The sequence below is a fragment of the Podarcis filfolensis genome (genome assembly GCF_964270895.1).
Source record: "Podarcis filfolensis genome assembly, chromosome: 3".
Classification (NCBI taxonomy): domain Eukaryota; kingdom Metazoa; phylum Chordata; class Lepidosauria; order Squamata; family Lacertidae; genus Podarcis; species Podarcis filfolensis.
This window is the reverse complement of record NC_139606.1, coordinates 65880278-65894449: the sequence shown is the minus strand read 5'-3', so window position 1 is coordinate 65894449 and position 14172 is coordinate 65880278. Positions and strand designations below refer to the sequence as shown.

The window sequence follows — 14172 nt, the reverse complement described above, 5'->3', positions numbered from 1 at the left end:
AAAACAGAGACCAAGTCATGCCCTGCTGGTGATTGGCTTAGTCCAAGAAAATTTCAGCTTAGAACAACATTTCACAAACAATTGTGTTTCACCATGCTATAAATTATTAAAGTTAAAAACAACCACCAGGTACAATTTACAAATACGAATCAGAGTAGGGCTATTTAGTTTCTCTCTACTGCCTTCAATATTGTTATTAACCCCCCTTTACTGCAGAAAGCTAACACAGTGTTACAAACAAGAAATGTCTGAGTTGAAACAGCCAGCAGAACTTGTTGCTGCATGCAAAACCAAGCCAGCTGGAAGTGGGGAGGCAGTAATAGCTCCTCCTTTCCTTCCACTCTGTAGTTTTAATCTGAAATCTTAGGTGGAATACTGCGCCCAGAGCTCAGAAACGACTCGCATTAATGAAATTCCCTGTCACAAAAGGCGCCTAGAACAATGGGAGTTTCAAACACTGGGGGGACGGGGGGACCATGTTTACCATTTTTTATTGAATGCACGAACACAATCAATGAAAAGTTATGTGTGACACAAAATTCTGTATATGCTTGCGCTAAGAAAGGTTGTTCCAATAAAAGATAACGTGCTTTTATAAACCATATCTGTACTTATCACCAAATGGCTATGGCCTTTGTCCTGACACACCCCTCTCCTTGCCTGATTTTGCAAAAGCAAAGTCTAATGAGTTAAATTTTATGAGATGCCCAATTAAGGAAGTGGAAATGTTCCCATGAAATGAGTTGCAGTTTGCACATTGCACTTTCAGTTGGCACCAATAACAATGCACCTTGAAAAACAGGCAACATTTCCTGGAGAGAATAGAATTGCAAATGCACTGTAGCCTGCTGAATTAGCTGTTGGATAACAGCAATGGCCCATCCAGCCTCACGTTTCTCTGGTCTCTGAGGGAAGGCATTGCACTTCATTGTGAGTACCAACAATTTTTTTCAACATGTTTAGCAAATGCACTTGGATGGGTTAGTGAAGCAAAGCAGAGCTTAGTGTGAACCAGGGTTTGGACCTTGCCCCACTTGTTGTAATGTTTGCCATGTATGTCTCCTGCCCTTCCAATATAATCCTTGCAAGCATAGGCAGAGTGCTTTTTACCACTGAGTCGTAGGGAATTGGGGATGAGGTTCTGTAGGTCAAAAGGTCCATCTTCAAGGCACTGTTCCGTCTTGAAGAATTCAAAACTGCATTCTGGTGCGATATGTCCTTTCGATAACATTACTTCTGATCAGAAAGCTCTTGCTGAAACATATAGGAGGCAAAACCAAATTGTGGCTTTGCACACTTTCAACTGCAAGGGAAAACAGAAAGTGGGACACACACTCATATTTACTTTCCCTGCCTGTAACCTGTGGCACTGTGCCATCGGCAGCTACTGTTCATTACAACTAGGAGCTAGATTAATAAAAGGGGGAGAGTTTCAGCTCAAGGTGTTATGTTGCTATTGTATTATGCAGCACTATCTACAGTAACTTCAATGCATGCACACACACACACACACACACACACACACACTTTAACCAAGAACTTGCCTCGTTTTCAACAGTAAGGAAGAAAACACTGATGGGAGAGCCAAGGATAGGAAATGGTCATAGAAAGTAACCATTTCAAAGTGGATAGCTATGTTAGGCTGTTGCAGACCAAAAAAATAATAATCAAGGGTGTAGCACCATAAAAGTTAACACACTTATTATTATGGCATAACCCTTGATGGGCAAAAGTGTAAAACTTGAGTTCTTCATAATCAACAGTAATTAGTAATTGTTTCAGTTAATCTGTCCACCCCCTCACTTCACCACCAGCTTGACTGATACATCCTCAATATTAAACATTTATTCTTGCACAGATTGATCTCCCTGATTCAAAGTAATTTTTAAGCAGTTAATTTTTGAAGTTCCTCTCTTGACTGATTGGACTGAGTGCTGTCTCAATCACAGCACACACAAACCTAAGCATGGCATTAGGTTTCCCACAGCTCTCCCTCTCCCACATCCCAAGGCTCCAGGTGGGGGGGGAAGAGGTTGACCAGCTTATCCTGGCAGACAGGTGAATCAATTAGATAAAGGCAGAGGCAGAACATATGCTCACGCTGCCCAGGGCAGGGCGCGCTCCCAAGGGGGGCGGGGCGCAAAGGGTGCCCTCCCACACGCCACAGTTCAGGGGAGAAGAGTGGCAGGGAAGCTGTTGCTCACTCTCCTCCTGCTCTCTGCAGCTGGGCAGACATGACCTGGCAACGGAGCTGCTGCAGCCGGGTGCGCCTCGCCACGGCTGAGGAGGGCTGCTCTCTGCCGCTGGGTCAGAAGAGCTGCTGCTGCTGGGCACAAGGTGTGCTGCCCACTCACCTGCCATTTTGTCACTCCTCTCAGTCATGACACCCAAGGCGGACCGCACTCATTGCAGCCCCCTTCCTAAGCCTCTAGATAATGGGAAAGGGAGTTTAGAATGTTGAGTGAACAATGCCTATTATGCCCCCAAGGCCAGTTGCATGCCCAGTGGAAGCATTTTTATCCGTTTTGGTTCATTCTTTAAATGAGGCAGCTTTTTCTCCAAGGGCTGGAGCAGAGCTGGATGGGTTCAGCTCCTCTGCAGTTAGTAATGTGTAGAGGTGCACACACCCGCTGCTATTAGGCATGTGTTAGAAGCCAGTATTGAGCTGAGCAGTCTGGTAGCTCTTCCTCCTGCTAGGCTCTGGTTTTGTGCTGGAAACACTACAGGCCAGAAGGAAACCACAGCACACAGCTCGCGTGTGCTAGCCTCTTTGCAAAGAAGATAAGCTCACCCTTTCTGTGTCATTTTAAAGTTGCTTTGGCAACATCTGATGTACTGTTGCAGCTGCTGGTCTAAATCAGACGTCATCCTTTGTCAGAATTGTCAAACAACAACAACCCTCTAACATTGGGGAGCATGTTTGGTGAAGATACAAGCAGGGCAATGACCCTGTGAATGGTGCTCTGAAAGCGACTGTAGGTCAGTGCAGACATTAGCAGCAACGGCAACTGCCCAATGTAAATAGCAGCTTCAGGGGATTTATATGCATTGGGCATCTGCCATTGCTGCTGGTGCAACTCACCTGCTGGCTGGGTTTTTTTTTTTACACACACACATACTCCACCAAACCCTAATGCCTCCCCTACTCAAGGTTGCTATTTTAAAAAGAAAAATCAGACTTGCAAGGTCAAAATACGCATTTGACATGTAGTTTGGCTCTCACCCTGGGAGGCTGCCATTTGATAAAGCCTTTGAATAAGTAGCTGCAATCGCTATTAGTGTTTAGTTATGCCAGTGTTTCCCAAACTTGTGTTTGTTTTTGATCTACTCCCACCTTCCCTAGCTAGCAGGACCAGTGGTCAGCGTTGATGGGAACTGTAGTTCAAAAAAAAGCTGGAGAGAGACCAAAGTTTAGGAAACACTGAGTTATACAATACCTAGAGGTAGGTATTACATACCGTATTTTTCCATGTATAAGACACCCCCATGTATAAGACACCCTCTATTTTTAGGGACTCCAAATTAAGAAAACACCCCTCAGCACTACCAATGTATAAGATGAGCCCCAGTTTTCTTTTCATTGTCTATTAAATCTTTCTGTTGCTGGTAGTGGTGAGACAAATCTCCAAGATGATGCTGAACAGACAGAATTGCAGTGGCTTCCCCAGAGTGACTCTAAGGGCACAATGTCACCACCGTAGCAGCCTGAATTCCATGATAATGCTGGACCCCATCATACAGGTGTTTCCCCCTCAGTCACAAAGCATTGCAGCTGATGAGATATGGGGTGCATGGTGGCATCATTTGGAGGTAAATCCGCTGCCCCCCCAAATGCCACAAGTAAAGTATTTATCCTGTTTCATAACCTCATCCCTTCCAATTATGAACAGTGGTAGTCATACAAAAAAACAACCACCAAAAAATCCAGCACAGACCAGCCATCCTCAAAGAAACTGAATAACCACAACAAGCTGGGCAGAATTTGTTTTTGTTTTTCAATGCTTAAAAGATTTGTTAATTACTAAGCACTTGCGGCATTTGAAGCCGCTTCACAAACTAAGAGAGATGATATCTGTATTTTACTAACCACATTGCAGAAGTGCAATCCCTCAGTTACGTTGTTTTGGGATGTTACAATCAGAGATAAGCCTGAGCTGCTTGTGCGTATGCACATATGTATAGGCTTGTGCATACGTCACTCTTGCACACCTATTTAGGAACATACCTGCTGTTCTGACGAATATTGGTTGTCCAGAGGGTATATTTAATAAGAGATCATTTGTGCTCAGAATATCAGAAGAAAGGCTGGAGTCTTTTGGTAAGTCAAAGGCAGCTGATATGAACTGAGCTCTGTGCAGCAAGGGTTCTCAAATGTCCTCATGAGCTTTTCTTAACAGAAAACTAAACCTTATGGCCTCCCTTTTGGCTTTAGAAAGGCAACTTACTGTTCATTCTTCTCAAGGTGCAAATTACTCCTCCCTAGTATTAGGAAAAAGGGGGCTGAAGTCTCTAAGAACAGGAATATTTTGGAACTCTGCATCATTTAATCCATATAAAATGTGCATAATTGCACCAGTCAGGAATATCTGTTAGCTCAACAGCAAGCTAGCAACAGGAGGGACACATAAAATAGAATATTTTATTTTTAAAAGTTTAATTGATATATTAATGTTACTTGCAAAATCCTGCCAACATACTGATGTAACTACTTGTTTATTATAATTTATAAAAACACTGTCTTTTTAAGAAAGCATACATCAATAAATGGAGGGAATCAGACAAGCGTTCTGCAAGTCCATGACAGCTGCTTATTATCCATTAAATGAGACATGGTTCATACTTTGAAGACTAAGGAAGGTTGCTATCTCTAGTATTTACTAAACAACAAATCACTAAATGAGTGTTTTCCTTTTGTTTCCTCTCTAAAGCTGAACTAGCTGCGTTGGACCATTGACTGGAAGTCCGCTATCAAACAAGCACACACGAAACCACAGGAGGGTCTCCATTTTTAAAGTGCCCCTGTGAGTTTCCTATCTTTGGAGAAGAAATGGAAGCGCAACAGAGCAAGCTGGAATTTTTCCACAAGTTGGGCTATGGAAAGGAGCAAGTCCGCCAAGTGCTGGAGAAACTAGGTCAAGACGCCTCAGAGAATGATTTGCTACAAGAGTTGGTTCAGGCAGGCAGCAGGCCTCAGGAGCCTGAGAACTGGACGCCAAGTTTTCACCCCACCCCTCCTGCCCATGGATCATGCAGGCCTTTGCCACTTTCCAGACAGTCTACTGAGGAAGGAAATGATCCCTCCAGTGTCTTGAGAGCTATTGTGATTGATGGCAGCAATGTTGCTTTGAGGCAAGTATCTTTTTCATTTTGTTATCTCGGCGACTTCTCTGTTTCTTAAGCTTGCCCTGTGGTGCAAGCCATACCTTGTCCGTAGATATAAGATGGGACACCTGAGGTATGGGAAATGCACTATGGCAGGGGTGTCAAACTCAAATTCATCGGGGGCCGCATCAGCAGTTTAGAACGGCCGGCGCTGCTAGAGGGCAGACGTTCTCTGGCTTGTAGGCTGCCGCGCATGCGCTGAAGAGGCGGCTTTCTTGTGTCAAAAAAAAAAAGCGAGAATAAAAGGTGAAGGCTGGCGGCCGCCGGCGGCTACACGGGCCACATGACGAGGTCTGGCGGGCCGGATTCAGCCCGCGGGCCTTCTGTTTGACACCCGTGCACTATGGGGTTCAGAGGAGCATCACCCCCATTTCCAAGTGAACCGAATAACTGATTTGCATCATGTTTGGAGCGATGAGAGTGAGGTGATCTGAAAGTTCTTCTCTTGGGGTGGTTGATCGATGATGGCACATTCATACAAGCATGTGCCATCAAGCAAGAGATAAGCATGCATGTGTGAACTATCCCATTTGCCTCATTTTCCCAAACTGGCATGCATCTCATCTCTCTCATCCCTTTAAAGTAAGCCATGCAGAAGTTTGCACATGAGGAAGTTGCTGTGCCGCTGACTGCTTTGATGCAAAATTATGTTCTCCAGAAGGAGATAAGAGTTATTTGTTATGGTAACAAGCCTCTATACAAACGGCCGACTTCCTGATGATAAAGCCAGAGGTTGGTTGATGGTGACAGGGAATAGCTGCAAGAGCTGCATTTAAGGGGAAATGTGAAGAGAGGGACAAACAGATTGGCTTGGCTGTGTCTGCATATTAAGCACACATGCAACCAATCTCTTTAGCATGCTAGAATTCTGCTTCCCAAACAGGAACTCCCTAAGAGGTATATCTCTTCTACAGACTTAAATTACAGCATAATCCTAACCATGTCTACTCAGAAGTCAATCCTTCTGAATTCAGTGCAGACTAGCAGGGTTAGGCTTGCAACCTTAGTTCAACAATGATGCCAATTTCCCAAGGATTCCTAGGAATTGCAGTTCTGTAAAATGGACTGGGGATTCCTAACAAAGAAGCCTCAACACCTGCTCCAAACTACAGTCTCCATGATTCTTTTGAGAAAGCTTGGCAGCACAACTGGCATATAATGGATATTAATTTTAATTTTTTATGACTAAGTATTCATTTACTCCTTAATTATGCAGATTTTGGCTGTGTCTGCACATCATACTAGACCATAAACCATGGCTTACTGTTCATGAGCCACTTAGCTCCTTCCTGTATTGCTGCATTCATGATACTATAGCACATGAACTGGGCCACTGTGACTTCTGTTTCAGCTACCAACAACCTGCCCCTGTAGTATCGCTGTTAGAGCCACAAACTCCACTACTGGCTTCTCACTATTAACACTTTCCATTTTGCCTTGTCATTTTTTTATATCTTGTGATGGCTGTTAAATGATCAAATATCCAGGGACAGGAAGCCCTAAAGCAGTTGGTGCCCTCCAAATATTTTGGACTAGGTTGGATACTGTTGCCCTAAACTAAATTAAACTTCTTTGTTTTCATACTCAACAGGCTGCTGAAAGATTAAACAAATGCCAATAAAATCAATGACTCACCTCTTTTTATCCTGGTAAACAACTGCAAGGTTTCTTTCTTTTGTGGGTGGAGTTCAGTTTCAGATAAACTCACAGACCTGCGTATGAGAGTCAATGATTTTAGAATTGTTCCTATAGGTAGGCAAGGGAAACAACCTAGGACAACAATCCTGGGGGTGGCAACTCTATGATCATGCAGAATCTCTTTGATAGAGAGGTAATAAGGATGCTGGCTTAGATTAGCATTTAAGTCTGGTGACCATAAAGTCCAGTGCACCTGGCCTGGGAGAGCATGGCCCTGACTGAATCCAGTCAAAAAAGCAACTGAATAGACTCTTGGGCTGTGGCATTGTTTAGGGTGTTTTGTTGGAATTTTTGTTGTTCTTCTTTGATGTTAATTTTTGTTTTTAGATCTCATTATGATTTATGTGGGAAATTGTTGAATTTGGTTGTACACTTAATGATGTGTTGTTTGTCACTTTTTGTTATGTTTCTAATTATGTAAATTTTGTCATGTTGTCAGCCACCTTGAGCATCATTTTAACTACGGAAAGACATCATACAAATTAAATGATGATGATGGTAGAGGCTGAAGTAAAATTACTTGAGAAATTTCATTCATCCCTGTACTGTACTTGTTTCCATGCCTTGCCTATTTAATATGCTTGCCCATTTAATTTCCTCCATCTACATATATTTCTGAGCTGATTTGCCGTGATAAAGAATCTAGCTCTGACTCATCATTCTCCAAGGTGACTTCTGAACAGAAGGGGCATAGAAGGGAAGGAAACAGTCAGCAATAATAGCTGCTTCTGCCCTCACATTTTCATGAGACACACCTACAAAATATCAATGATACAAAATACTAGAACACATGTAAACTGAGCAGATATCATAGGCAGAAACTGTCAAAAAGCAGCAAGACTTTCTGACCCTAAAACATACTACCTTTCTCTCAGTCTCTCTGCCTTTTCTTTTTTTCCCCAGTCATGGAAATAAGGAAGTGTTTTCATGCTTGGGAATTCAGCTGGTGGTGGACTGGTTCAAACAGAGAGGTCATCAATATATCAAGGTCTTTGTCCCATCATGGAGAAAGGAACCAAGCCGATTTGATAACCCCATTACAGGTAGGCATGCCTCCCGTACATATTTTAGATATAAAAGCTTGCAAAATATTAGGTCACCATTTTGGCTCCTAGTTCAGACACATCCCACAGGAGTTGGTGCAAACAGGTGTGCTTTGGAAAACTCTGCCAAGGCAGCCTTGGCAGAGTTTTCCAAAGCACACCTGTTTGCACCAACTCCTGTGGGTCTAGGAGAATAAGATGGGCAAAATAGAGTAGATACAACTGAATTATTTTCTGTTATAAACACAGACTTTGATGTACGGTATTTAAATATTTTTCTTTCAAATCTTTGCTGTATTGCTTAAAGAGTGCAAGAGAGCCAATCACTTTCATTCTGTCTCCCCAACTAACATGTCTCCTACAAATAGCCTGGCATCTTTTTCTGCCTTGTGTCTCTAACACTAATATTGAGATGTCTGAGACTCCAGGTCAGTGGCTAGGGTTAGCAGCTCATGAATGAAAAGATCCCTTCTTCCCCCTGGCACTGGTAAAAAGAAAAAAGAAAGAATATCACATTATGTATTTCCACATGGATGTAATTCACATGGATGTTGCAGGTACTCAGTAGCTAACACATTAACTAATAACATGAAAACATTAAAGGATGGTTATGGAGGAAGTGATTTTTAGACTACAGAGTGGCAAGGGAACCAAGGGCCACATTTCCTCATGGACAACCTTCCTGGGGCCACATGCCAGTAGTGGGTTAGACCAGAAGAAAAAGTCTCAGAGCAACCATGTGACTCTTGCACAGCCCAAAGCAATATGTTTCTACAAACATACACAAAAACACTTAAGGAAGGTGAAGGTTATGGCTGGAGGAGAATTTCAAGAGCCAGAAAGAGAAGCCAGGAGGGTTGTATTTGATTCATGAGCTGAAGTTCCTCACCCATGTCAGTGGCATTTGTTTCAACCTATCTGTCTATGCTTATCCCTGTAGAAATGAATTCCAACTCATAGTGGAATGTTACGCTTCCCAAAGTTAAGGTCTACTCTACTATGTGAACGGCAAACTATTTTTTAGATTTATATGCATCATCCTCAACTGCACCACTGTAATTCACCTAGTTCTCTTCCATCTGTTCCATAAATTGATTACCTGCTTTATTGTCTTTGGACCACAAGCCAACTCACTCTAGTGAAAGGTGATAATGTACACCTGAATTGTGCTTATTAACTGGTAGATCAGATCACTGATTGTGCAGATTAGAGCAGAGCTCAGGTATTAATCCACCATTTTACTCTGATGACATCACTCCTACCACAAGCCAACTTGAGCTCTTGATTGGTCCAGTTTATTAAGTGCTGAACATGCAAAATCCACATTGTGGAGTTCTGGCCCTCTTTATATTTAATCAAGTAATTTACAGACCAGTTCACATTCCAGTTACACTGAAATCAATGAAATTAAAATGGATTGAATCCAAATAATTAAATTTAATTTGAGCAGCTGATTCTGCTGTTAGTTACTAATATAGTGACTTGAATGGAGAAACCTTTAAGCACATTTTTGAGGATTCCCTGCATGATTTGTGGTGGTGTTCTTATTCCAAACTTCTGTTTGGGATATTCTTTTTTTGTTTGTTTAATTCTCTTCTCTTATTTTTACATAGATCAGCATGTTCTTGAAAAACTTGCAAAGGAAGCAATTCTTGTGTACACACCATCCCGCAGAATAAAAGGCAAAAGGCTGGTATGCTATGATGATCGGTACATAGTTAAACTGGCGTATGAGCAAGATGGGATCATTGTTTCCAACGATAACTTTCGGGACCTGCAGAATGAAAATCCTGAGTGGAAATGGTTCATTGAACAGCGACTACTGATGTACTCCTTTGTCAATGACAAGTAAGAGACTGGCCTATTTGCAAATATTATTTCACCTTGGGTCACGTTTCTGAGTGAAATTGAACCTTAGTATGGTCAGCTGCAGTTCTCATTACATTAAGGTGGGAAAGTACTTAGCTTTTTGAAAAGGCATCCTTTAAGACATTTTATTGGCATCTGTTAGTACACATATTTGTAACCTTGGCCATAACCAAAAAAGTAACTTAATTGTATGTACCTATGTTGCCACAGATTGTTAATTCTGCCCATTTTTTAGCTAGTTAATACAGCTAGATATAAGATGCTACCTATCTTCCCATCAGTGGAGGAACTGTGTACATGTTGCAAATCTTTTTTGCTAAGAATCCCTTCAGTAAACTTCAAATACAATTCAGAAAATATGGTGATGTTTGTCCAATAAACTGTGATCATTTCCTTTTTAGATTTATGCCTCCTGATGATCCCTTAGGGCGGCATGGACCCTCTCTTGACAGCTTTCTCAGCAAAATGCCACAGATTCCCGAGCCAAAATGGCAACTCTGTCCTTATGGTAGGTTTTGTTTAATACCATTCACAGCTTTATCTGCCTCCCTGGTGGGATCCCCAGGGAGATTAACTTGAGGCTCTAGAGAAAGAACCAAGACATGAGTGTTATTCAGACATTCCAGTCTCTCATACAACCAAGGAGAGCAGATGTATACATGCTTGCTCCACTCAAGTTGGAGAGAAATTCCGAAGTGGGAAAACTTCCCTACTCATGTAGATGCCATACATTATTTTTGCCTCCATTGCAGACATCTGCCTCCAATTTGTGGAGAATGATGAAAAAAGTAGTGGGGAAATGCACTTAGTGTGCTCATCCCAGCTCTCCCTCATGCAGTTCTAATTCCTCTGGTGGGTGATTCATGCACATGCTTTTCATGTTTGCTCAGGCTCCCTCAACTTCTGGAGCTCACAAATATTTAAACAGAGGTGACAACAGAAGCACATAAAGCAGGTGTGCAAGCCACAACTTTTTGCCACCTTAAAAAAAATTGCAAGTACTCCCCCATTTCATTGCAAAAGATAGCAGGTAGTATGTGACATAATAGCTACTTTCCCCCACTCTATATTTGTTGTCTATTTATTTAGAGTACTTTCACCCTTCAGCCAAAAAAAGACTCCTAGAGTGGGTTACAGAGGCTAAGACTACTAATACTAAGACTGCAAGCCTGATGGTAACAATTACATAAAAGACAGGGCATAAAAAGAAATTTGTATTAAATTTGAATTAGTTTGGTGTTTATTTGTTAAAAATTTTGAAAATCAAAAATTAATTGGCAAAAAAGAAAGAAAATAAGAAGCAGAGAGAACTAGTTCTTAGTTCTAGATTTCAGCAGGTCATGGAGCTGGATCTAAGCACAGTGGAAGGTTCTGTGGCTTCCTCTCCCTCCAGTGGCTCCTGTGATTGTTGCTGGTAACTGAAGGGAAGGCTCTCAGCTGGAGAGGTGCTAACTGCTGTTTTATCTCCTGCTGGTGACCTCACCATACAGATTGAACATGGGGGTTTATTATTGAGCAAAGCATTATGATACGCTTCTGCATGTCTTCCAAGTGAAACAATAGCCTGTGGTATGATACCCACACTTCACATGTTGTACCTTCTTTGCATAGCAGGAATTACCACACCGTGTGAGAAATATACGTACATGCCACATTCTCACTGCACATGCAAAGCTATCCTCAAGTTAGGAGAAGTGTGCTGTTCTGACAATGGCCACAAAGGGGCTGAATGACCCTTCTGATACAAAGATGAAGTATCAGAATACTCTGGGCATAGCCAGGGCAGCCAGTGACATGAGTTTCTGAAAAACATACCATTCTCTCTTAATATTAATTGTTCTATAAACTGATAAGATCAAAAGCATCCAACGGGCTTTTATCTGCCGTGCAGGCATGCTTCCACGACCCTGTGCTGCATCTCACTGAATTTAGCAAATTATCTGCTCCATTCCCCCCCCCACAGGCAAAAAATGCACATATGGCATCAAGTGCAAATATTATCACCCAGAAAGACTGACTTGGGACCATCGCTCTGTAGCTGATGAGCTCCGAGCTAAGACAAAGACCAACTCACTTGCTCAGAGGACAGAAGAAGAGAAGACAAGAGCAAACCCAGTAAAGAACAGAGATGGGAATACATCTCATTTACCTGGTCCCACCGGTGGTAGTGTTATTGGCAGGAGAAGCTCAGCACACAGCTTGGCAACATTTCACAGTAATCCCCAACAGTGGAAAGGAGAAGACAACAGGGATGCAACAAGTGACTGGACAAACATACATCAAGACACCTGGCAGCCTGAATCAACTGAATTACAACAAGATCAGGCAGGGGCCATGTCAAAGCAACTGACTGCATTGTCTCTCAGTGCCAGCAAATACTCTGGAAATACTCTTGCTGGACCTGGTAAATATGAAGACATAGTGGGTGACCCACGTAGGGATCATTATCTCAAATACAACCAGACTTCATCTCTGTCTCCTCACAGTATGTGCTGGGATTGCCCTTGCTTACAAATATGTAATTTTCAAGGATGTTACAGAATGCAAACAGCAGCAGTGTCAGTCCCGACTTCACAAACACCTTCTAGTTTGCTAAGGGATGGCTTGAAGGACCAACATGAAGGACAACATAGCTCTATGGTTTCTTTGACTGAGTCGTTTTCAGGCTACAAGGATGGAGATATGAAATATCCTGGAAATCTGCAGACCAAATCTTACAACCCATTATTTTTTATGGATTCCAGCTCATTCAATGCACTAGACCATTACGCACATCCTTCTGGTACTGAGGCCCAGCAGAATTTGACTCTGCAGTCACTTCCTAGAGAGCAAGCAAATGTCCAGCAAGCACAGCACTTTGGCTTCCCATATAATGTGGCAGAGCAAACTGTGTCCTCCTCCTACACCGATACTGTAGATGCGACACACTTACTGCCATTCGTTCAATGGCATGGGACCCTACATAGCAGATCTCCTAACAGAAAACCATGGTAAGGAGAAAGAGAGGAGTTGGTAATGCCCTATTCAAAGACTCCAGTATTCACCTTCATGCTCAATCTGAACAAGTCTCTCAGTGGAAAGTAGTATTTATATGCTGGCCTTGAGATTTGTTTGTATTCTACATCCCCTACCTTCCTCATGACTTCTCTTCTGCCATCATTGCAAGCAACATCCTGACCTTCACTCCCTCTAGCCAGTTTGTGTTCTCCTTTCCAGAGACTACTCACATGCCACACTTCCCAAAAAGCTTTTCCTAGATCAGTGTTCTTCAACCATGGATCCCTAGACTACAACTCCCAACATCATTGACCATTGGCAAAACTGGCTGGGGATGTTTTGAATTGTAAACCAGTAACAGCCAGAGACTTAAGGTTGAAGAACACTGTTCTAGATCACCACCACAACCTCCTCTGTTACAATCTGTTTAAATTCCAGTTAACCCCTTCTCCACAAACAAATCTATCTTTCAGCTTTTTCTTATCTGTGTCCGAGGTCCGTATAGAGCTTATCCTTACCAAGGTTATACTGGTGTGATAAAGATGTGGATGAAAAATATATAGAGCTAAATATTTGAGGATGTGTTGTTGGGCAATGCTGATGGGGTGCAGGCCCATGCAGGGGGGCATGGGCAGCAGGGTACACTTTCCCCAGGCCTCGGGGGACCCTGCCAGGAACTGGTTGCTTTTTTTGTTTGAGTGTGTAACTTTATTCTAACAAGACTCCTGTCCTGGGCCTCAGACAAGCTCTGCATGGGCCTGCAGGTGGGGGCCCTCTCTGGCATGTCCAAGTAATGTTTAGAAATGCACTTCAGTATGCTTTGTATAGAATACACATGCTCAACTGGGCAAACAAGGTCCTGTCTGGATGCTCGAGTGGCATCTGTGACCAGAAGCATCTTTTGCCAACTTTGACTGGTGCTCCAGTTGTGGCATTTTGACACAGTTTGTAATGTCCAGGTTAGATTATTATAATGTAGTATATATCAGACTGCCTCTGAAATGGTTTTTTGAAACTGCAGCTGGTCCAAAATATAGTAGCAGCTCTTTTGCTCCATTTAAAAATGTTTTTATATATTCTTCTTGCATTGTTTTAGCAGTTTATGTATATGCTGCCTTGAAGACCAATTGGTAGAGGGGTGGGCCAGAAATCTTTTTAATTAAATAAACAAACCAGCAACACA

The 14172-nt window shown here is 42.4% G+C and overlaps 1 protein-coding gene and 1 long non-coding RNA gene across 2 annotated transcripts; one reads left to right on the top strand and one right to left on the bottom strand.

Moving 5' to 3' along the window:
• Window positions 1-303: 303 nt before the first annotated feature.
• LOC310760086 lies at window positions 304-9741 on the bottom strand. The gene is made up of 3 exons (XR_014546751.1): window positions 8295-9741; window positions 7018-8246; window positions 304-1303 (listed from the first exon to the last, which is right to left on the bottom strand). It is a non-coding gene; the product is annotated as an uncharacterized lncRNA (long non-coding RNA).
• On the top strand, window positions 4293-14172 carry ZC3H12D (zinc finger CCCH-type containing 12D). Its single transcript, XM_083607975.1, has 6 exons — window positions 4293-4318; window positions 4929-5349; window positions 7984-8123; window positions 9737-9971; window positions 10394-10500; window positions 11956-14172. The coding sequence occupies exons 2-6, from the start codon at window positions 5048-5050 to the stop codon at window positions 12984-12986; spliced, it is 1815 nt and encodes a 604-aa protein (XP_083464101.1). The 5' UTR covers window positions 4293-4318; window positions 4929-5047; the 3' UTR covers window positions 12987-14172.

Excerpts from the sequence above, each read along its gene's own strand:
- ZC3H12D (XM_083607975.1), top strand. The coding sequence starts at position 5,048 with ATGGAAGCGCAACAGAGCAAGCTGGAATTTTTCCACAAGTTGGGCTAT. Across the intron at positions 5,350-7,983 it reads GGCAGCAATGTTGCTTTGAG|TCATGGAAATAAGGAAGTGT; the intron begins GCAAGTATCTTT and ends TTTTTTCCCCAG. Across the intron at positions 10,501-11,955 it reads ATGGCAACTCTGTCCTTATG|GCAAAAAATGCACATATGGC; the intron begins GTAGGTTTTGTT and ends CCCCCCCCACAG.